Here is a 25,742-nt window from a genome sequence, read left to right on the forward strand (position 1 = left end):
AATGATAATGATAATAGTAGTACGTAAAAATCCAGCATGTTAGAAATGAAAAATCTTCTGCCACGTTTTTTTTTTTTTTCTCACACGAAAAAAAATTTAATTAAAAATTTTTTTATTAATTATTTTAAAAGGGCGCTCTAAAAAGTTTTCGTCGTCGTTTTCGTCGTCGTCGTTATCGTTATCATTATTATTATTATTATTATTATCATTATGATGGTGATGAGGATTTAATAATATAATATTTGGATTCGTATTACATATTTTAACATAATTTTTTTTTTTTGGTTAACACGAGACATTCGACACCGAATTTGTTGTAGTAGTAAAAACAATTGTTTTTATTTTTAAAAAAAAATTTGAATAATAAATCAATTCATCTATTATATTCAATATTACACAATCAATAATGTCTGTAATGAATTTTTTTTTGTCTTTATTTATACGGGGGGGGGGGCGCGTGTGGGGGTCATAAAGGAAGGGAGAGAGAGAGAGGGAAGACAAGGGCAGGGAGAAAAAGAAAATCAAGGGCGATCGTACACGTAGAGCAAAAAAAATAATAAAGAAGGATAGAAAAACGGTTGTTTTTCTCCAGTACTGGAGTAAATATAAAGAGGGTAAGTAAAAAAATAGTTAATGATGATGATGATGATGATGATGATGTTTTTCCTTCGTCTACTGGGATGTCATTATAAGATAAACCAATGAAATCGTTAACTAAAACTAAAAAAAAAAAAAAAAAAAAAAAAAAAAAAGGTTTTACTTACTTTACAAAAGTTAATTTTTTTTCTCCTATCGTTTTGTTACATGCAACACGTAACTATAATATAAAAACGGGGTTTTAGATAGAAAAAAAAATGAGGAAGGGGGAAGGGGGAGGGGGATAAAAAGAGAGTAAAAGACACAAATTTGTTAAAAAGTTTATTTTTAATTGGATGTTCAGGGAATTTAGTCTGGAACATTTGGAGAGAAAAAAAAAGGGTAAGTCGTCGATGGTTAAAAAGGAAGGTTGATTTTTTGATTTAATTTAATTCTCTACGTTTTTTTTTTTTTTTTTTTCCATTTCCACGTTATTATTTTTGTTTAACTCTTATGAACAACGGTAAAATGCACCCTTATCTCAAAAGTAATTTAATAACGTAAAAAAAAAAAAAAAAAAAAATTTTGCATCACTTGCATAAGTTTAATGTTTATTGTTTGGGCTACTTTTTTTTTTTTTTTACTCTATTCGTCTACCACACGTAACTAAAACATAAATTTTTTCTTTTTTTGGGGGGGGAGGGGGACAAACACGTTCGAAAAGAAAAATCATAGAGAAAAAAAACAAAAATTTTAATCCAGCGAGATTATATTAATCGTAATCTCTCCTATACTGCAATTTTTAATTTTTATTCCCTCCTTCCTTCCTCTCAAGCTTTTAGTTTATTTATTCTATGGTTTGGTTTTTGTTTTGTTTTTCACACGCATGAAAACGCACCGAAAAAAAAAGGAAAAAGAAAAAGAAAAAAAATTTTTTTTTTTCAGGCTCTCGCTACAACTTTAACACGTCAACGTTTATTTTTGCGTGGGAATCGCTGATTAAGCAGCATCAACGTCTTGCCATGATTTAGCATTTTCATTGAGCATAATATTACGCAAAAAAACTTATGACATGTAATGGAAAATAATAATAATAATAATAATAATAATAATAATAATAATAATAATAATAATAATAATAATAATAATAATAATAATAATAATAATAATAATAATAATAAATATTATTAAAACCGGATTTCATTTTCTTTTTCTTATATATACAACCGTCAGAAAATTAATCGAAATATATTTTTTATTCTTAATTTATTAAAAGATCTTTTCTTTTTCTTTTTTTTTTATCAAACAAACAACAACGACAACCACAACAACAACTCGCATCCTTTTTTTAAATTTTTAAATCGAGTTAGGGTTGTTTAAAATATTAAAATGTCGAATTACATTATTAAAAAAATTTTAATTATTATTATTATTTAATAAGTCAGACATAAATTTACGTGTTTTTAAGTAAACAAACAAACAAACAAACAAACGAACGAAAAAAAATTTTCGTTTTGATTTATGTTTAAAAAAAATATCAAATAACAATTTAAGGGGTTTAAATTTTATTTTCGTTAAATTAATTTAAAATAAAATAAATTTCTTTTTTTGTGCGTCTAAAAACGACTATAAATTTAAATTAACCTCTTTAAATTTTTTTATAAAAAAAAATACGACGACAAGAGCAACAACAACCACAACAACAACCGATCTACAACCCGCGACGACGACACACGTTTTATCAATTAAATTTATTTTTTTATTTGACTTTTAACCTCGTACAAAAAAATTTAAATTAAACAAACAAATTTTTTAAATTTAATATTTTTTGCCTAAAATTATAAATAATTAACTGATAATTTCGATAAGAAACAAACGTTAAACAAACAAACAAAACAATTTAAAAATTTTTTTTTAAATTTCCATTCCTACAAATCAATTCAGAAAAAAAATTTCCCTTAAAAGTTTTTAGTCTTTCGACAATAAATATCACGATTGTCATAGAGTATTTAAACATTTCCGTTCATAGAATAAATTTTTTAAAAAATTAACAACCGCAATTTAATATGATTCATTTTAACAACAAAAAAAAATTAAATTAAAGAAAGAGATACGTAAAAAAAAAAAATTTTTTTTTAACAAACGTTTAAAACAAGGGTTGTTATTATTATCATCATCATCATTATTATTATTTAGAAAGGAAAAAAAAAATATTCATCATCACTAAGGGGTTAAATCAAACAACAACCCCCGGGTTACACACACAAATGGCCAATTATATCCTTTTAATAAAAAAAAAAAAAAAATTTTTCTTTTTCATCATTAAATCTAACGCGGATTTACTCACACGCACACACGCACCGCGTTAACATAACAAATTAATTATAACAGTTAATTACACACACACACACACAGAGACACGAAATAATTTGATTATGAATCATTCATTCATTCATTCATTCATTCATTAATTCTATCCTAATTATATCGATCGATTCCCTTTTGAAAAAAAAAATTTTTTTTTTTTGTTTTACGTTATAAATCCAGGTACATTTTTTTTTCCTCATTCTCATTCTCATCATTATTATTAATTAATATTATTATTATTATTAATATTAAAAAAAAAATTTCATATTGATAAACGCACGCACATGTGAGATGATGAAATCGAAGACGGAAGAACGAATACCAAAGAATATGCAACAAATTGTAATTAAATCCTTTTTTGAAATAAAGGAATAAGACACTAAATCTGAAAAACTAGACAATTTTTCTTTTCTTTTCTTTTTTTTTTTTTTTTAAAAGAGAGATTTTTTAATAGTAATGTCCTCTTTTATAAATATTGATATTAAAAAAAAAAAAAGTTAGAGTTCGAAAACTTTTTATGCGGTGTCAACGATTTACGACAAACAAACAAACAAACAAACAAATCTTTTTTTTTTTTTCGCCGTTCAAAAAACTTTGAAAATTAATTCTTTGAATCACCGTCGAGTTCGTTTTAATTTAAATTTGAATCTCGATTTAAAAAAAAAAAATGAAAAATCATAGAGAAAATAAACAAAGTAATCAATTTAAAAAAAAAAAAAAAATTTATTATTAATGTTATTTACTCTATGAAAAAAATTTAAAAAATTTTATGTGCATGCATCGCTTTTTTTTTTATACCTTTTAAACTCTAACGAATTTATTTTTAAATTTTCCCGCGTTTTTTAAAACCACGCACAAGCGCACTTCCGCACGATTAAATAATAATAATTATAATAATGATAATGATGATGATGATGATGATAATAAATTTAAAAATGAAAAATAAAAATATATCGAAATTCATTTTAAAAAAATTTAATATAAACAATTTTTTTTTTTTTTTTTATACTCCAACGAATTTATTTTTAAATTTTCGCGCGCTTTTTAAACCCTCTCGCACGTGGACTTTCACAGCACTTCCGCACGATTAAATAATAATAATGATAATGATATTAATAATATATTTAAAAATAAAAATATATCGAAATTCATTTAAAAAATATTTAATACAAACACTTTTGTTTTTTTGTTTTTACAAAACAATCGTTTACGCGTAAAAATTATTTTACGTAAAAATCGTTTCCTTCTTCGTATCGATTCTTTTCGATTCTATCGATTTTATCGATTTGTATCGATTCAATAACAAAATTGAGTTAATAAACTCGATCGTTAAAAAAATTAATAACATTCGGGAATGACTTTTTTCCATTCAGGTATTTTTTTATCCCCATCCCGGATATTTTTTGGAATCGATATAATTTCCTTTGTGAAAAAAAAAAAATAATCGATAATAATCGATATATTTTCGATTCGATAATATATCACATTAAAAAAAAAAAAAAAAAAAAAAAAAAAAAACACGCACCCGTTCTTATCAATCATTATTTTATTTTATTTTACTGGAATCTAATCGATTTTTTGATTTTTTACCTTTAAATAATAATAATAATAATAACAATTGTAAAAATTAGTAAAAAAGGAAGTTAATTTCAATTAGTAATAATATAATAATAATAATGACTTACCTTTTTTTTTTATTTTAACGATTTGATAATAATAATCGTTTGATTCGATTTTATCCCTTTGATAATTTTCTCCCTTGAATTGATTCGACATTAACGGAACAATAACGTTATTTAATTTTTTTAATTTTTTCAATTTTTCAATTGTTTTTCTTCCCACCTACGACATTTCCATAGTTTTTATTATTATTATTATTATTATTATTATCACACTAATTTATTTTAATTAGAATTAATCGTCATCATCATCATTCACAAACTTAATAATAATAATAATAATTTATTACGTGTTTTGGATTTTTCGTTATCATCAAACAAAATCCACCAACTGAAATAATAAAAATAATAAAATTTTTAATATTGTTATCGACGATATTTAATAATCGATATATCGAAATAATAATAATGATAATACCGGATAATAAAATTATAAAAAAATGCAGAGTGAGAAACCAAATTGAAAAATTTTCCGTGTAATTAACGTAACCGGATGTTCCAATTAAAATAACGGCGAATATCGTTTGAATGATCGTACGAAAAGCTATAAATAAAATCATTATTATTATTATTATTAATTAAAAAAATCACGGCGTTGTTGTTGTTAATGATAATAATAATAGTATTTAACCTTTTTTTTTAATATTAATAATTTTATATAATATTTGTTTTGTTAATAATTTTCCATTTAAATAAAAATCCTTATTATCATTATCATTTGATTTTTTACAATTGATAAATAAATTTGTTTTAAATGATTTACCCATTATATACACATATATACGAGATAACGATTATTTATTTATTTTTTTTAATTTGTCTTCTGCTTTTGTCGTCGTCATCATCGTAAATATGCACGTGGAATTAAATTTAAAAAAAAAAAAAACAACATGGAGATCGTTTAATATCTCCATAATAAATCGTGATAAGGAATAAAATTATCAAAACTACATGTTTTAAATTATTATTATTATTATTATCATTATTATTATAGTTTAGTAATAATAATAATAATTTATATTGTTTGTAAAAAAAAAAATAAAATAAACGAATACGTTTTCATTCATGAAAAAGGAGCAAAAGAAAAAGAGAGAAAAATTTGTTCTTTTCGGTAGGTTTTAATATATTTCTCTCTCTCTCTTTCTTTTCAAAAAGCTCTTTTACTCCGTCTTTTTGTCTATCTCTCTCTCTCTCTCTCTCTTTCGAACTTTTTTCTTTTCTTTTTTTTCTTTTGATTCCATTGTGAGAATTTTCTTTCTTCTTCTTCTTCTTTTTCTTTTTGAATATTATTATTGAATTTTTTTTGAATGAGTTAACGACAACCCTTTTGATGTAAACCGGTGGTGGTAGTGATGGTGGTGGTGGTGACAGGGGTGGTGGGGGTGGTAGTGGTGGCGGTCCTAGTATACCGACATGAGTTTAACAATAACCTTATTGTATTCTATCAAAATATTTTTATTTTTTTCCTCTTGACAAATCGGTTTTAGTAAATTTGTTAAGTAAATAATTTTTTTTTTTGAGTCAACAGGTAATTCTCACCAAAAATAACAATGATGATAATAATAATAATAATAATATATTTTCGTACAGATGTAGTTTATTTTATTTTATTTTTTGCAAACAAAAAAAAAAAAAAAAATTCACGGCTAATAATTATCAAATTACAAAATTTTTATTATATAATTTTTTTTGCATTTGTAAAAAAAGTTTTTTTTTTATTATAATGTCTGTTTGATGTGTAATTTCAATATGAAATTACGATTACCAGACAAAAACTACATTTCCCATCGACGCAAAAAAAAAGGAACAATGTTAAAAATTTTTTAAATGAAAAAATAACACAAAAGGTTCTTACACAGACAATTGCATTTTAAACAATCAAGAGGATTACACAAGCTAAGCTGCATCATATGTGATGTCACACACATAAAAACCCCCTAAACTACAAGTTAGATGATGCGGATTTAAAGATCAAACACTACAAAACGTAGTAACCTTTACTATTACTATTATTATTATTTTACATATTTTAAAAGGTTTAAACTTAAAAAAAAAATTATTTTCAAATAAGTAAAACTCTCTCTCTCTCTCTCTCTCTCTCTCTCACTCTCTCACACTAATTAAATTAAATTAATATTATTTTAAATAATATTTTTTCCTCTCCCGGTTGTTAAAATTTAAAATAAAAATTTTTCTCTCTCTCTCTCTCTCTCTTTAAAATCGCAAAATAAAAAGGGAGGAGCTGGAAAAAAGGAGAAAAAAAAGGATGTAATATGAGAATCCGTGTTAACTAAGTCTATTGAGAGGTGCGAATAGGTCGAAGATTATTATTTAAAAAGGGATGCTTTTTTTTTTTTTGTGTCATTTTTAACAAAAATTTTTCTCCTTATGTTTGTATAACCTCAATAAATAATTTTCTATCTTTTTTAACTACGTTTAAATACGCATTATCAATAATAAAATAAATTATTATTATGTCAAATCAACGATAATAATAATAATAATAATAAATTTAAATAATATTTATAAAAATAATTTTACAGTACTCCATTTTTTTTTTCTCGTTCTCTCAAACTTATCAATCAATAAATAAATTAAATAAAATAATTATCATTATAATTATTATTATCGATTTTACAAACGATATTATCAATAATAATTATTATTATTATTTCGAAAATAAATAAATAAAAAAAAATTAAAAAATAATTTAAGTATTTTGTAATAATAATAAAAAAATCATCTTAATAATTAATTAATTTTTTTTTTTTTTTGATTGAGTTATTTAAAAAAAAACAATAATTTTACAATTTAATAATAATAATAATAATAATAATAATAATAATAATAATAATAAATAAAAATTTGATATGTTTAGAGAAAGTGTATAAATATTTTTTTTTATTTTTTTCTGTTCGTTACAAAAACTAAATAAATTTGAAACGGAAAATTACATTCGAGAGTTCATCAGTCATTTTTATAATGTTAACGTGACGATGATAATAATAATAATAATAATAATTAAAGAGTATAAAAATAAAAAAAAATTAAAAAAATAATTCGATACATTTTATTTGAAAAAAAAAAAAAAAAGAAAAATGTCGATTTTACGCTTTCTTGAGCAAATATTTGAAATGTAATATTAAATAATTGATTTTTTTTTTTATTAAAAAAGAAATTAAGTAATAAATAAATAAATAAATAAATTAAATAAATGTATGCACGTAATTTACATACATACATACATTTATTAAGTAATTCACTGGTATAAGTAATTATGCAGATTTTAAATATAAAAGCAAAGTTTTTTTTTTTTTTAAAAGCAATATTTTCTCGGATGTGGAAAAATAAAAAAATTGTAGTAAAATATATAAAATAATAATAATAATAATAATAATTAATATAGCGCTTATAAAAAAAAAATTGACCGAGTTTAAGTCACTAATGGCTTTAAAATAGAGAAAAAATTATCTAATTTCTAACTTTTTTTTTTTTTATATATTACAATAATTATAAAGAATGGTAATAATAATAATTGTTCGATTCAATTTTTTTTTTTTTTTTACTTGCATTTAAGATTTGAACTATTTTTTTTTTTTTTTTTTTTTTTTTAAAGATGGAAAAAAAAAATTTATGGATGTGTTCATATTTACTTGGGTCTTATTTTTTCATAAAAAAATATTTGTTCTTTTTCATTCGGATTATTCGATTCACGTTTTATGTTTAATTTTCTTAAACTAAATTTAAATTGCTGAAGTGCAAAATTATAAAATTCTTGTTCCATTTCCCAAACTTTACTCTTTTGTATTTTAGCCACTGTAGTTTCGGAAGGCATGACTTTTTGTGTTGTTTCTCTCAAATGTGATCTGTTACCTTCGAATGCACACAAAAAATTCAATCATTTTAGAATTGTTTTCGACCGCAAAAAAAAAAATTCAAAAGATTACAAATGAAATATTACTTACTATTTAAATAATGTTGTGTTGCACCTTTGAACATTCTCGGTAAAATCATTTCCATAAGTCTTATAAATTCTTCCATTTCTTCAGTCACACCAACAGCAAAATAATTTCTCACCAAATTTCTTTTAGCTTCTTCTAATGCCCAATTGCTTCCGACTTCCCAACATTCTGCTGCATGACCGCAGAAAAATGGGATTTGAAGCCACATATTATCATAATTACAATCTGGCATGTTTTTGGCAACACATTCGTCGAATGACAATTTATCACCATGTTTTTTTCTAACAAGATTCGGACGATAATTATCACCATATCTGACAAAATAATAATATGAAACTAAACGATCTAACGGCTTTCGAATAATGTTTATATACAAAGGAGTTTTGTCTATTCTAAATTTTTTAAAATCTATAAATGCCATATGGCCATGATACAAAGCAGGTTTCATAGCATCCCATTCTGTAACATTGTGTACAAATTTTATCTGAAAAACAAAAAAAAAATTAATAGTTAAATCAAATGGTTAAAAATTATTTTTGAAACTTTTAGTAATATTAATTTATAATTACCTGATTTTTCATTGATAGCAAATGCAAATTTCCCGTCACATTTATGTGAAGGATTTTAAAATGATTTTTTTTACATAATTCATAAGCTACATTCACAAAACTAGTAGATCCTGTTTTTGGCACCCTATTGTAAATAACCACTATATCCTCAGACTTGGCTAAGGGTGGTACTTTATATGGAATCACATCAACTGCAGTCTTTTCATTGAACCTCAATATTAATGAGTCTAGAAAAAAATATTAAAAAATTTTAAATTTATGAAATATTTATAAGATGCGTTTTTTTTTTTTTTTCATTATGTACAAAATTATTACCTTTTTTCCCATTATAAGTTTTATATTCATTTAATTTTAAGTAAAATAATAATAATAAAAAAACAAATGATAAGCCGATAAAGCAAAATCTCCATTTAAAAACTCTTTGATTGGTCATTTTGTAAAAAATTCTTTTAAATATATTTCCCTGTGACATTTAGAGTTTTATTCAACATTATTTCAAGTATTTTGGGTTGGGTAGTAGTTTAAACAAAGCACGATTTATTGAAAATTAATCATCTGTTAAATTCCGCTAGGAAATATAATAATTACTCTTGAACTTAATTGATTGTCATTTAAAAAAATGCGTGAAATTTTAACATGACAGTTTTGTAATATTTTTCTATATTTATTGCGTTTGTGCAAGAAATGACGATAAAAAATTAATATTAAAATTCTTGGCACAAATAAAAAACCTCATATTTTTAAAATAATGTACATATTTTTAAATAAACTACGGCATTTTTCAATAACAATTTGAATAATTACGATTAACGATAAGTATATTTTATACGGAAAAATATCTTCTTTTTAAAATTTAATTTAAATGTCGAATTTCACAAAAATTTTAATAAAAACTTATTGATAAAATAAATGATTATTAATATTTATAATCATTCACCGCCATGTTGAGTTCCCCAAAGACTCCGGGTACAGTGGTGCCAACTATTTTCCGTAAAATACTGCAGTTTTCCGTTTTTTACGCGGTTTCATGTTAGTTAAGTTAAATTAATAAATTTTTTTTTAAAATTCATTTTAGTGCAATATATTCGAAATTGCTGTAATTTTCATTGATATTAGGGTAAATTCTATTTATTTATTTTCATTAAAAACTTTTTACAATGTAATGTTCAAAATAGTTTGTAAAATTTAATTTGATAATTTTACTGACATTGGGTTTTCACATTCCATTTCTGGTTAAAACTTGATAAAATATAATTTAAAACAAATTTAAATTTATATCAATTATTATTATTCTAATGATCTTTTATAAGAAAGTAATGAATCATGATCATATAAATCATGAATTTTTGAATACATGTAATTAAAAAAAAATAATAAATTATCATATTGTCCATTGTATGAATAACCAGATGATGTTCTATTGTCCACATGTGTTTCACTTTCTTTTCTTTTAATCATGTCACATCTTTCATTAACCATTTCAATCAATAGTTCATGTATAGCTTCTATAGTTGCTAAATACCATCTTGGACTTTTTTTCTGATGCCTCCAAAATTGTGATATTTTATTTTTTAAAACTATTGCAGGCAATGTATTTATTCTTTCATCTTTGAAAATTCCTTTGCTTTGATTCCATGTACTGTCGATAAACACAGCCCTTGTAAATGGAAATTCATTCGTTTTAAGTAATTCATAATTTTCTTCGAAACATTCTTTAATCGTTTTCGCTTTTGAACTTGGATATATTAATACAACATTGTCATTTGCACTGTATTCTGGTACTGTAGGGTATGTAAATACTCTGACATCATCAGGTGCCAAAATTGCAGCATGTGCTGATGTACTTTTTCCATCTATTTCATTTTTATGTTTAATTATATCAATTTTTATTGGTAAAGACACCTTTGGAATTTTCCCTTCCAAGTGAGGTACTGGAATATAACAAACATAACAAAAATATTTTCTCGATTTGTTACACTTTTTACATAAACTTCTTTCATCGACAGTGTCTAATATGCTAGTATCACTAATTTTCAAGTTTTTGAAAGGATCTTTATCTAATTCCTTAATTTCATCAACACTCTTCTGAAGTGGATGCATGTTTAAATCAATCTGTAAATTATAAATATTACCTTGAAATTAATTAAGTAAAAATTTATAAAATAGATTTGAAAAAAAAAAAAAAAAATTTTTTTCTTACCCTTTTTTCATTTTTTTCAAAAAATAATTTTATTATATTAAAATTTAAAAGAATAGATTGAAGGCAGTATTTTATTAGTCTGAATTATGTTGGCACAACTGATAAATTTATTTTATAGTTACTAAAAAGAAAAAAGATACAAGTAAATTTTATATTCACTTATTGTTTTGTATTTTTATTATTTTTTTAATTAATTTTGAATTTCATAGGTTTTAACAACAAATATTTTAATTTTAAATTTTCACAGTGAAATTTTAGAATTATTAAACATAAATTTATTTTAATTAAATAAAAGATAAAACATAATAATAGAATTGCTTAAGAAAAAATGAATTTTTCAAACGATAGTAAAACTTTTGTAGAAATCATTTTATTAAAAATAAATCATAGGCTTTTTTTTTTTTTTTTACATAATTTAAATGATTAATGTTGGCTTTTTTTTTTTTTTTTTTTTTAAATTATTTATATAACCTATTAAATTTCTTAACCTATTCATATGAAACATGTAAAAAAAAATTTTAATAGAATATATAAGAAAATTTATTTTATGTAATAATTAATATTTATATATTTTTTTTTACATATAAAAATTTATTACTAAATGTAAATTTATTTAAATTAAAAAAATGTCCCCTTTTTTTTTGTAACTTTAAATATCTTTCAAAGCTTCTTCTAGTGAAATGGCTATGCTGCTAAATGTTGGCCGTTCTCTAGGATTATAAGATGTGCAATTATTTAAAATATTTGAAATTTTAGGCGGTGCATTTTTTGGCGGCAATAATTTCAATTCCTGACTTTGTAATTTTTCAGTTACAGTAGAATCAGGAATGCCAAAAAATGGTTGTTCGCCCTGATTAAATAATTCCCAACACAATGCACCAAATGAATAAACATCTGATTTTGTCGAGTAATCATCTTCGAAAATGGCTTCAAACGGCTGCCATCTTATGGGTAGCAACTGAAAATATGTTTTGAAAGATATTGTGTGATTGTACTGACAGTGTTATTATTAAAAATATTATTATTATTATTACCTGATTGTAGTATTGAATATAATCATCTTTATATACATCTTTTGATAATCCGATAAGGGAAACTTTAACTTTAAAATTTGATGTTAATATGCAGTTTCTAGCTGCTAAATCTTTATGAATAAATCGGGCATTCGACAAATGTTCCATGCCAATACTTATCTGTTTTGCTAAATCTAATATTTGACTTATTGATAATTTACTTCTTTCTTTTTTAGTTGTCTGAAGAAAGTGTTTCAGTTCTCCCTAGTGAAAAAAGAAAAAAAAAAAAAAAAAGGAAACTTTATTGGATTAAGGTATTTATAAATAATTATATAATTAAAATTTTTTTTTCATCAATCATTCATTCATTCATTCATTCATTCATTCTTACCCAGTCTGTGTATTCTAAAACCATGTAATGAGGCTCAGCATCTCTGCACAAGCCATAAATTTTGGCAACATTTTCATGTGAAAGTCTAAAAAACATATCAGTCTCTCTTTTGAATTCGATTAAAGCATTTTCATTTTTAACATTTAGTAAAGCTTTAACAATTACTGGTGAAGATAAATTTTCAGTCTTAGCTACATAGATTTGGCCAAATATTCCATGACCTTAAAAAATTTAATTATTATTATTATTATTAAAAATTAATTTTTCTAGAAGGAAAAATTTAAAAAAAAAAAAATAAGGTTAAATTCTCATTTTTCACACCTATAAGTCTTAAATCATTTAAATTTTGCCTTGAGAAAGAAAGTTTTTCATATTGATTAGATTTTGAAGAACGTTTGCTATGACTAGAACTTTGCGAATGAGTCGTTTCAGTTCCATCACTTTTCCGACCATTTTCATGTTTGATTTCGCAATTTTTTTCCTTTTCACCTTCTTGGGCCAAAGCATCCCCATTTTCAGTCTTTGCCACTTGTGTAAAACAAATCATTTCATTATTATAAATTTCTTTTTCCCCCCCCTCCCCCCCCATAAGACTTAAATAAAACTTACGCAAAATATTTTCGGGACTCGCATTCAAATAAGCTTCTTTTCTTTTTCTTCTCCTGTACCTGCACCACACCATAAGACCAATCACCAATATCATGTAAGCGGCTGCTGCCGATAATGTTATTGTGACAGTTTTTGTCATCATGGAATCATCCGATTCTGAATTTTCATTCGGTTGATACTTATCTAAACCTGATCATTTAAGTTTTCTTTTTCCTAATTTAAAGTAAACGGTTATAAAAAAAATATCATTTGCGACATACCTTTGACTACTAATAACGCTTCTTCTCTTTTTAATCCTCCACTATTTCCGGCGGTGCAACCGTAAATACCTTTGTCTCCCTCTCTGACGTAACGCAGTAGTAAACTTCCGTTTTCAAAAAATTCAAATCTTTCCGTGTCCAAAACGATCATTTCACCGTTTTTATCCCATTTTATCGTCGGGATCGGATCTCCCGTTGCCATACAATGAAGCATTATCGAATACCCTTCGGCAACTTCTGTAGGATTTTGAGGTTTTATTTTAAATCTCGGCGCCACTGAAATAACAAATTTTAAATTTTTCCTTTACCTGCTCGACCGTGTAAAAAATACAAGTTTACCAACCTATGACATCAATTTCTACAGAAGCATTTATACTTCCTTGACTACTGCTTGCTATACATAAATATTTTCCTTTATCCGTCGTGTAGACGATATCGAAATGAAGCGTTCCATTTATATCGTGAACGTGTGCCGGAAGTGCTTCGTCGAAAACGTTTTCTTTTATCCACCGAACGTTTGGCGTGGGTGAGCCTTGAGCTTTACAGGGTATTTTAGCAACTTCACCCAATTCTAATTTTTTCGAAACCGGTCGAGGTATGAATTTGAGTTTTTCTAAAAAAAAATTACATCAAGTCGTAGTCGTTAAAAACTTATTAATAATAATATTAGTAATAATTTTATCATTCATTCATTCATTCATTCATTCTTTGAATACCGATGATTTTCACATCGTATGTTTTTGAATCCACGGGTTTGAATCCGGTTGTGTTAACTTCGCAAGAATAAATTCCCCGATCAGATGGTTGCGCTTGACGAATCGTTAAAGATTCATTTGTTTTACTAATCACCATCCTCCCGTGATTAATATATTTTTTGTCCTTTTTCCATCTTATGGTCGATGCAGGGAAAGGTGTGCCTTTGAAAGAACAGTGAAGAGTGAAAGGATCATCTTCGTCAACGGTTAAATGTTTTGTTTCGTGCGATATAACCGGAGATACTAAAATTATTCAAAAAAAAAAAAAAAAAAATTCCATTAATCTTTTACGTTAAAAACTAAAACTAAAACTAAAAAAAAACGCTCTTTTTGAAACTTTACCAGAAACTATCAATTGAATGGTCGTGTTAGTTTTTCCAGATAAATTTTCAGCAAAACACGTGTACTTTCCGCTATCCGTATCACCTCTTGGAGTTTTAAATAATAAATTTGACCGAATCGTATCGGACAATGACACGATTTTACCCTTTTCATTTTCCCACCAAACTTTTGCCGGGGGAAGGGATTTCGGTGCGTAACAAGTCACTTCAAAAGGTCTCATTTCTCGTGTCACTAGAATGCGACCCGATTGCATAGGAATCGGTTCGACTGAATTTTCCGTTAATTCTTCTAAAACTATATTTTGTTTGTTTTCGTTTAATTTTTAATTTTGTTTTTTCGGTAAATTTCAAAACAAAAAAACCCAAAAAAAAAAAAACTTACAACTCAATTTTAACTTGGCAGAATAAGTTTGTATTTTTTTATTTGTTTCATCGATTTTATTGATTCCTTGACATGAATAAAAACCCTCGTCGGTAAAATCAACATTTTTTAGTACGAGAGTTCCATTTTTTAAAATTTCCCTGTAACAAAAACAAAACAAAACATAAAAAAAAAAACATGTAAATAAACATTTATATATATCTTTCTTTAAAGTTTTTTAATGGCATTAAATCAACAAAACGATGTTTTTTCGGGGGGGGGGCGGGTCCGGGGCGAGGCGGGGAGTTGGGAAGAGGGGGGGTATTAGGAAAGGGCGGTAAAAAAATTTGTTTACTATAAATTCGAATTCACCCTTTTTTTTTTTTTTTGAATCCGTTCGGCAATGCACACTTACATGAAGAAAAAAAAAAAAAAAGTTTAAATATTTATTAAAACATAAACATAATAAAGAAAAAAAAAACCGCGTAGGGAAAAACCAGGAGCCAGGAGAAGTAATGCTAAAAATAATATCCCTCTCTCTCTCTCTCTCTCTTTTTCTCTCTCTCCCTTTTTGAAGTTTATTACTCTACCACTTTTTTCTTTCATGTTTCCATCCGGTTCGTGTTTTTTGTCATTAAATTTTTAAAAAAAAAGAAAAAAAATTTATATATATATATATTTTATTTACCTCTTTGAATCGTTTTTTTCGAGTTCTTCGTTGTTGAACAACCATTTTGTTTTGACGGAATCATCAAACAAACAGTCAAACATAACATTCGATCCTTTTTTAACGAGAACATCTTTCGGTGGGATTTTAATTCGAGGATATAAAACGCCGGAAGTTTTCAAAATGAAATTTTTAAAACTTTCAGCTGTACCTGCATCGTTGTGCGCGACACAACGATACACTCCATTATTCGACGGCGAAACATCTTTGACGTGAATTTTTTTCCCTTTAAACTTTACCAAATGTTCATTATTTCTAAAAATTCAAAACAAAAAACATAAACATAACAAATTTTTTTTTTATTAAATATGTTCGTTTCACGCATGAAAACGCATGACCACATCAAAAAAAAAAAAAAAAAAAAAAACTTTATGCTTGTAATTTTTCAAATCGCCATGTTTTATTTATTTTTTTTTTTTTGTTTCGCTCTTTTTAAAAATCCGAAATTTTTTTTTTTTTTTTTTAAATATAATTACGTAATATATAAATAATTATTATGATTTATTACCTATTGAATTTTTTAAAAACCGTGAAATCTAAACGTGAACATTTAAAATTAATAATTTTTTTTTTTTGTATAAAATTATGAATTTCCGGTTGTTTACGATTAACGTGAATTAAATTTAAAAAAAAAATTTTATTTTATTTATTTGTATTAATCGCGGGGTGATGGGGCGCGTGGTGGTAGTGGGGAAAAATTAATTTCGATGTTTACCAACTTTACAAAAACAAAAAAAAACACGGACGAAAGAGTACGAAATGGAATTTTAAAACCGCAATTTTTTTTTTTTTTTTTTTTTTTTTGTTATTTGCCGCGGTTTATAATTTTGTAATAAAAAAGAATTAAATTATGAAAGGAAATTCCACGGAAGATTTTTTTGTTTGTGTGTGTGTGTGTGTGAGAGAGTTTACAGCATCTCTTTTATTTTGGGATACATCATCTCTCTCTCTCTTGTAAATTAACGACCCGGGTTTATACAGTCGGGACGAGATGAAAAGAATTCCCGTACGTTAAATGACCATTTTATAATAATAATAATATTATTACCTGAACCAGTCGTACTTGATTTCACCATTTCCTTCTACCAGACATTTTAAAGTTATGTCTTGTCCATTCACTATTTCTTTTTCCGATGTCGGATGTTGAAGTTGAACCGTCGCATTTTTTCCCAGCCCTGTTTTTTAAAAAAAAAAAAGAAAAGAAACAATATCAATTCGATGATAATAATTATATTTATATAACAATAAAATCCGTATACGTATAAACGTTTAAAAAGAAAATCAGGGTGGAGGGGGAGGGGAAGGGGAGTAGAAGGTTGAAAAAAGAATTTTATTAAAACGATTCGTTCCGATGAATGGGAAAAATAAAAAAATAAAAAAAAAATAATAATAATTACATGACTTAATTACATAGAAAACGTTAAATGTGGGTATTGAAGAAAAAAAAAAAAAAAGGCGCCTCTTGTATACCATGTGAACAACAACTACGACTACCGCTACCCTGAGGGTAAAAAAAAAAAAAAAATAAAAATAAAATTATTTTGTTGCGTTTAAATGACGAATGAGTAGTAAAACCGGAACCTGACGAGATTACTAACGTTTAACATTGTAAAAAAAAAATGTATTTAATTTGGGAAAGCGGAAACGGAAGGAAGAAAAAGACGAAAAAAAAAAAATATTCCGAGATTTAAATCTACTTTTTTTTTCTTCTTAAAAAAAAAAGAACTTAAATGTAAAAAAGAATATAGAGAAAGAGAGTAAAGTGTTAAGTGGCATTGCCATGGAAACCGGTCGATCCCCGCGGCCTATAAACTTTTATGGCCCATGTGTTCTTATAGTTTTCATTTATTTCAGCCCTAGCTTATTTTCAAACCGGTTTTCTTTTCTTTTTTTTTTTTTTTTAAACAAACGTTAAGTAAATTTCTTTGTTCTTATTATTATTATTATTATTATTATTATTATTATTATTATTATTATTATTATTCGTATCGAACGCAAATGAAACTATTATTATTATTATTAAGTTCGTAATAAATTATTAAAATTAATCAAAAAAATTATTATTTTCCCAAATCATGACCGACTACTATTAAAATTCATTTAAAAAAAAAAAAAATTTACAAACCACGTGACTGACTTATTTTTATTATATTTATATATGTGTGTGTGTGCGTGTGCGTGCGTGTGTGTGCGCGTGTATATAAGAATAACGTAAACACATTTTGGAATAAAATTTTTTTTTTTTTTTTTTTTTTCCATTTTGATTCAAAACATGTGTTTTTTTTTTTTTAATTTTATTGCTTAATTTTCTCTCCCCCTCCCTTTTTTTTTACGGGGAGTCCATTTTTTTTTTTTTTTTATGTAAATGGAAAATACCGAAATTTATTTTTCTTTCTTTCTTTCTTTCTTTCGTCTGGTTTATTAACTTTCGTGGTTCGTTTGAAAAAAATATCTGTTTTCCATCTTTTACATAAAATCCATCCATCTAATCCTATCCCATCCTATCCTATCTATCAATATATGTTTGATATTTATTGTAATCGATGCGTTATGACGGGGTGACGATGGTGATGGTGATGGTGATGATGATAATGATGATTTTTCCTTCCTTCCAACCAACAAACGGTAATCCCGGTATTACGATAACAAATAATGATATACAACAACAATTTTTTTTTTTTTTTTTGTATATTTTGAGCTTAAACTGAGCCTTTCAACCGCCGATTCATATAAATAAATATCGAAATCGATTTTGGTTTTTCTCTCTCTCTCTCGATAAGTCATCATAACAAACAATGATACTCTCTCTCTCTCATACTCATCATAACAAACAACCGACATTTTAAATGTTTATTCCTTTACGACGACGACGAAAGTAAAATTTATATAAAAAAAGAAAAAAAGGAAAAAACTATTTCGCGTTTTGCTTTTTCCCTTGAACGCGTTTTTATTTTTATAAATAAATAAGTAAATGATGATAATAATAATAATACTACTATTTGTAGTTTTTTTTTTATATACGCGGCGACAGTTTTTTTTTTGTATTTTATTTTATTACCTGAAATGACTGGAGATTTACATCGTCGTCTGGACGTTTTTGCATAATTTAAACGCAAACAAACAAGCATTCACAGTCTTTTATTAGAAAAAATAAACGTTTTTTTCATTTCAGGTTTGGATTTGATTCTGGAGGAAAATGACATTTTTGAAAAAATGGTTTGGAGAAGGAAAATTATTATAATAACATAAGGTAATTGATAATAATAATTTTTTATTATAATTCGAGTCGGGACGTTTAAAACAAAAATTTTCCAGAAGACAAAGAAAAAAAAAACACAATTAGCGAGATGGTGTGTGTGTGTGTGTTCTTGATCGTGTAACCCTTGTTTTCCCTCCCTTATAATAAAACTTTTTTTTTTTTTTTTTTTTTTTTGGAAAATTTTATGACCGTTTTCTGACTGACTCACACGACTATTGAAAAAAAAAAAAAAAAAAATTTTACATGTGGGGTAAAACTTTTTTTTGCTTTGTTATTGTTCTATGTGGAATTTCATGAGTCAGATGATGTATTTTCATCTCTCTCTCTCTCTCTCTCTCTCTCTTTTATGTATTCGTTTTCCTTTTTTTTTTTTTTTTTTTTATCAAAGGGAAAGAAAAAAGGGATTGTGTGCCCTTTTAATAATAATAATAATCGATTCGGTATAATTATAAATAATTTGTTTTTATTATTTTCATTTTGAAAATTGACGGTAGATACATTTTTTTTTTTTTTAATTAAATTTACCGTTTTTGGTAATACGATGGGTGAAAAACAATGAAAAATTTAAAATTCTTAATTACTTTTTATAAAATAAAATATCAATCAATTTTTTTTTTTTTTTTTTAATTATAAAAAATTCATTAACGCCAATTTAATTCTTTAACGATATTTAATTTAATTTTTTTTCTTTTCGAAATTAAAACGAAAATTACCGAGAAGATGTGGATAAATCCGTGACGCGTTTAAAAAAAAAAACTATAAAAAAATATTATTATTATTATTATTTATTTATTTATATATATAAACGTAACGTGTAATTAATAATATAGCGCTGTATAAAAAAACGCGGGAGGGAAATTTATAATTATTAGTAGAAAAGATCGGAGAGTTTTTTTTTTTTTTTTTTTAAGTGTGCGTAAAAGAGAGAGAGAGAGTGAGAGAGAGGGAGAAGGAGTTTGTTGGGAGAGGAGGGAGTTGTCGCGTTTGTTGTTTTCTGGAATAAATGACAAGAAATTGTAATTTTTTTTTTTTTTTTTTTCTTTAAAAGAAAAGAAAAGAAAAGAAAAGAAAAAAAAAAGGTGGAAACGTCGACGACGACAAAGATGTCCGACAAAAACCTAAAAATATTATTCGATTATTAAAACAAATCATTTGAATCGTGAAAAATTGTAATTACGGATGAAAAGCACACAAATCGGATTCTTGGTGTGCGTAACTAATTTTTTTTTTTTTTTTTTTTTTTATTACTAACCACCAGATAAAGAAAATAATAATAATAATAATAACAATAATAACAAAAAGTTATTATTAAGTCAATTTTTTTTTCTCTCTTTCTTTCTTTCTTTCTTTTTTTTTTATACATTAATTATTTTATTTTATTTAAAATTATTATTATTATTATTATTATTATTATTATTATTATTATTATTATTATTATTGTTTTTTTTCTTTACGTCTTCTGCTTTTCAAACGTCTTTAAAGCGTTAGATAAAAAAAAATTACGTTTCCAGCAAACGGAAACGGCGGGTATGCGATTAGTGATAATTTTTTTTTTTTTTTTTTAAACTAAATATTTTAAATTGTCGTAATAGTTGATTATTAGCAAACGTATAAATGTAACATTTTATAAAAAAAAAAAAAAACGGAAAATTCGAATTGCTCCCTTTAAAAATTCATACTCCCGCGCGTGTGTGTGTGTGTGTACGTGCGTGTTTACGGTATAAAAACGCGAATGTTTTCTATCGTGAATGATAGATAGTACGTAAGAGATGAAACATTATCATCATCATCATCATCATCATTATTCGAAACTCTCATTTTAAAATGGAGGAAAAAAAAATAAAGTCCAGATATCCGGTTAATTAGTCGAATGCGTTTATTAATTAAAAATTTACGATACGTCGGTTAATTTTTTTTTTTTTTTTCTTTTTTTATTTTTTTTTTTTTCTCATCACTGGCAGAAAACTATAATAAAAAAAAATTTTTATTTTTTTATTTTAATTTTATTACAAATTAATACCGTTCCCATTGAGTTTTTATTTTATTTAAACCGTTTCGCACGTGTTTAACTATCGACCGACTGATTCAATTTACAATTTTTTCTCAAATGGAAATCCGTTGCCGGAGTCTCCAGACTCTGACGCATTTTCCTAAACTAAAACATCCAGAATAATTTTTCTACTTAATTTATTAACGTTCGATTTACGACTTTAATAATAATAATAATAATAATTTTTATAGAATGAAATTAAAGCAGTGATGAGAATAATAATAATAATAATAATAATAATAATAATAATAATAATAATAAATACTACGAGTATCATTAAATGAAAAAAATTGTTATTTGTAATTTGGGAATTTTTTTTTTTAATTTTTTGCCACCGAATTTTTTTAATGTTTATATCGAATTTTTTAAAAAATCGATCGATCGAAACGATTTATCGAATTAACGGACGGTTTTTTTTTTGTTTTATTTTAAATGCGGTTTACATAAAACGATTTCAGTTTTCGAGCACGTAAGATTTAATTTTCTTTGTGTTTGTGTTTGTGTGTGTTTGATGGCTCGTCTTTTGTTAATGGGTTAGAGTTTAAATTAAATATTTATTTTTGTTTTATTATCATTATCATTTCGTCGTTTTTTTTTTTTTTGTTTTCAATCTTCGATTCGTGTCTCATATGGAATTTTAAAAAAAAAATTTAAAAAAAAAATTAAATCCGAAATCGAATTCGTTTGTTTCCCTATATAATGATAATGGATGACAAAAAAAAAAAAAAACAACAAGACGCGTTTATATTTAATTAAATCGAAATGATAATTGATAACGAAATTAAATACGTAATCACTGAAAGGAAATGACGTCAAAAAAAAAAAACTTTTGTAAAAATAAAAACGAAGGGTTCGAAAACGGATTTAACGAATTTTAATTCTAAATACACGACACCGAATGGATTTCTATATATATACGTAATATAGAAAAGATTTTTTTTTTTTGTTACTCCCGTTTCGGTTATATTTCGAAATAGAAATATTACGGGGACGTCAGATATAGTAAGAGGGTTGGAACGATTTATGATTATGTTCCCTACTGCAATCTACGGGCTCCAGTCGATGGATAACAATTGGTCTCGTACGATTTTCGATCCCCTTTCCTTAAGAGCGTATTTAAACGAAACTCGTACCACACACAACCCGTAGAATCCCTTAAATCAGATTTTTCTAAAAATAAAAGGAAACCCTCGAAACGATAGAATAAGTTTTCCTTTTTTCTTTTTTCTTTTACGACTGATAAAATATTAAAAAGGTGGAAAGATAGTGCAGTTTTTTTTTTTTTTTTTACATGAGATCCCCTCGTAAATAATGAATCGTATGCCTGATGTGAATTTCGCTTTTTTTTAAAATTAATTAAAAAAAAATTTCTTTCGTATCGTACCTACTTTTATCAATGCAAAGAGAGAGGCGTGGGTGGGGGTGATACGCCACAATTTTGTAAATCGTACTCCAGGTCATAAAAACCCTTTAAAAGTCTTTAGGAAAAAAAAAAAAAAAAAAAAAAAATTCTCCGAGGCATTCGGATCGTTGATTCCAACCTACAAACCGACCAACTAACTAACTAACTAACTAACCTCGAAGGCATAACAAAGCACCGAGTATTTTTTTTGTAAAAAGCATTTTCATGTTCTCTATATCCCCGAAAACATCTCAACACATGGCGGTAAATAAAAAAAAAAAAATTAAATTTCAACCCTTCTCCGGATATGTTTCAAATCTCACATCAATAATAATGCCGACGACGACCATGACGACGATCATTCAATCAGTATTAACCAGGTAGGCGAGTTCAAAAAAAAAAAGAGTGAATGAGAGAGAGAGAGAGAGAGAGAAAGTTAAACATGTAGAAAGAGAAAGAAAAAAAATTTCGGTTTTATTCTGTTGAAACCCTGTACGAGAAAAAAAAAAAGAAGAAAAAAAGCACCCTCAGGCTATAAAAAACAAACATCCCTGGTGGAATGGATTTGATTCCGTTCCGGGTATTTCAAGTTATTCCTTCGCGTTATTTACGCATCTTTGAGTTAATTGAACATCCGAACGAGAGACCTCGGATCCGACATTCTTTCTCTTTCATCATCGTTAAAAGAATTTTTTTTTTTTTTTTTTTTTTTTCAATTGAGGCACCTTCGAGGTAGCTGCCACGTTTGGAATTTTTATGAGTTTAACATAAATTTCGACTATACGATTGTTGTTCTTGTTGTTGTTTTTTTTTTGTTTTGTGTGTGCGATGGTACCCTTTTTCTTTCTCTTTCTCACACACACACACACACACAAATCTTTTTCGATAACAATAATAATAATAATAAATTTTGAATTAATAGAATATTCGAGAATGAATGATTAATATTTCCGATTTGTGTGTGAGTGTGTTTTGATGATTGATTTTGTTTGTTTTTTATTTGATTAGATTGTGTGACAGGAAGTTTAAATCACCACCACCACCACCACCATCACCCTCGTGTCGAATCTTTCAAGACCCTTTTTACTATTTAACCACTTAAACAGTTTCATGTTTCAAGAGTTTATTTTGTTTTAAAAAAAATAATAACAAAATGTAACGTACGATGAAAATGAATAAATTTTTTTGCTGATGTGTATGGAAAAAATTGATTTATAAAAGAATATTCGGTGCGTTGTAACAAAAGAGAGAGAGAGAGGATGGGGGTGGAGTGGGGTGTGGGGGTGTGGAGGAGGAAGGGGGGAGGGTAGGGGGAAAAGAGGAACAAACTCTAAGGCAAACAAATAATAAAATCTTAAAAGCCGCGTCAAAGCAAATAATCCGAGATAAAAAATTATATAATTAATGCCTTTGTTTGCATGTTAAAAATGTTTTTTTTGGTTTTTCGGTTTGTTCGAAATGTTTAAAGTGACTAAAACTAAACCTGAAAGAGTATCACACGTCGAAAACGTCCGATTACATTATTATTATTATTATTAACGGTCGCATCGCGAATATTTTTATCGTAAATTATTATTACGCGAAAAGTTTCAAAACTTTTTCTTTTCTGTTATTGTTTTAATCAAATCGATTTATTACGAGGAATGAATCGTCGTCGTTCGATTGGTGCCACGTTCGTTTGTATATACTTTATGCACGAAAAAATTTTTTATTTATTTAAAATAAAAAAAAAAAATGAATTAATTGAGGAATTTTCGGGATTTTTTTTTATTTAATCAATTGATTGCTTCCCCTTTGTCGTTTGTTAGAAATGTTTGTCGTAGATATTCCGATCACGAAAAAAGAGAGCATGTGAGAGAGAGAGAGAGAGAGAGAGAGAGAGAGAGAAATATTATCTCTTATCAAATAATTTTACGATTACTTACATATCACTTCGACGTTTGCTATTCTGCTCGTTATGGAATATCCAGACGTGACGTTTTCGGCAATGCAACAATATTGTCCAAAATCTTGCAAACGATCCGCTCTCGTCACGTGTAAATTACTACCGATTTGTTTTTTCCTACTGGAATTATTTAATCTCGTGTCGTTTTGATTCCAGTAATAAATTATGTTGTCCTGATGCGAAACTTTACATTCCAATTTGAACGCTTCTCCGGATTTGACGGAAACGCTATCGGGTTGTTTAGAAAAATAAAATAGATCCTGAGAGAATGATTTTTCTCCTTTAAGAAAAAAAAAAAAACAAAAAAAAATTTTAATCGGAATTTAAAATTAAAAAATCAAAAATCAAAAAAAAAAAAATCAAAATCAATCAAAGGGATCTTACCTAATAATGTGAGTAGTAAAAAATAAATAAATATATAAAATCCCCGCATTTTTTACCGGTAAACTAAAATCTCCGACATAACTTTCGTGTATCCCGCGTGACGCATTCACTAGTCACTGACTAGTCGTTGTAAAATTTCAAAAAGAAAAAAAAAACTTTTTTTCCCAATACTTACGAACACGTTCGCTCTTTTTTCTCACTCCCCCCCTTCATTGACAACATTCGCGCACGAAACGTTGTTAACTAATCCGTGTTCGAATGTTGTGAATATAAATATTTTTTATTTCGAAAAAAGTAATAATACACATACGAACACACACACACACATACGTGAATACGAGTGAGTGAGAGAGAGAGAAAGAGATGTAAACAAAGTTATCTAATTCCACGACGCCTTTCTCGTCCGTCCGTCCGTCCGTTGTTATTCTTTTAATTTAAATAATGAAAATAAATAAATAAATAATTATTATTATCGATTTCGTTTCGTTTCGAAAAATTTTAATTTAAAAAAAAAAAAAAAAAAAAAAAAAAAAATATTTTCCGCGTAATGGCGGGAAAAACAGTTACGAAAAGGTTTCAAATAATTTTTTTTCATTTTTTTCATTTTTTTTTTTTTTTTTGCTAAAAATTACTTTCTTATATTACAAATTTTTTGTCTCTTCTTCTTCTTCTTTCGTAAATATTATTATTATTATTATTATTATTATTATTATTATTATTATTAATTATTAATTATTATTAATTATTAATTATTAATCTAATTAATATGTACAATTTTCTCTTTACTTTTTTTCGATTTTAATAAAATGGCACATATTGCTATGATCAAAAAAATTTTTTTTTTTTTTGACAAAAACATCAATAAAAAAATTTCTTATTATTATTATTATTT

The 25,742-nt window shown here is 26.0% G+C and overlaps 3 protein-coding genes across 3 annotated transcripts; all 3 read right to left on the bottom strand.

Moving 5' to 3' along the window:
- Positions 1-8,271: 8,271 nt before the first annotated feature.
- On the bottom strand, positions 8,272-9,586 carry Phum_PHUM363280 (Heparin sulfate O-sulfotransferase, putative; the record flags this gene model as incomplete). The annotated part of the gene is made up of 4 exons (XM_002428060.1): positions 8,272-8,495; positions 8,588-9,068; positions 9,154-9,380; positions 9,469-9,586. 4 exons carry the CDS (start codon positions 9,584-9,586, stop codon positions 8,272-8,274), a joined length of 1,050 nt encoding a protein of 349 aa, XP_002428105.1.
- Positions 9,587-10,440: 854 nt separating this feature from the next.
- On the bottom strand, positions 10,441-11,253 carry Phum_PHUM363290 (uncharacterized protein; the record flags this gene model as incomplete). The annotated part of the gene is made up of 1 exon (XM_002428061.1): positions 10,441-11,253. One exon carries the CDS (start codon positions 11,251-11,253, stop codon positions 10,441-10,443), a length of 813 nt encoding a protein of 270 aa, XP_002428106.1.
- Positions 11,254-12,002: 749 nt separating this feature from the next.
- Phum_PHUM363300 (uncharacterized protein) lies at positions 12,003-24,956 on the bottom strand (the record flags this gene model as incomplete). The annotated part of the gene is made up of 15 exons (XM_002428062.1): positions 12,003-12,347; positions 12,424-12,630; positions 12,758-12,943; positions 13,077-13,285; positions 13,367-13,549; positions 13,627-13,902; positions 13,970-14,239; positions 14,343-14,624; positions 14,724-14,990; positions 15,108-15,244; positions 15,772-16,065; positions 16,747-16,761; positions 16,859-16,985; positions 24,447-24,694; positions 24,907-24,956. The coding sequence occupies 15 exons, from the start codon at positions 24,954-24,956 to the stop codon at positions 12,003-12,005; spliced, it is 3,096 nt and encodes a 1,031-aa protein (XP_002428107.1).
- Between the last annotated feature and the right edge of the window lie 786 nt (positions 24,957-25,742).

Source organism: Pediculus humanus, genomic scaffold (genome assembly GCF_000006295.1).
Source record: "Pediculus humanus corporis 1103172107781 genomic scaffold, whole genome shotgun sequence".
In the NCBI taxonomy this organism is placed as follows: Eukaryota; Metazoa; Arthropoda; class Insecta; order Psocodea; family Pediculidae; genus Pediculus; species Pediculus humanus.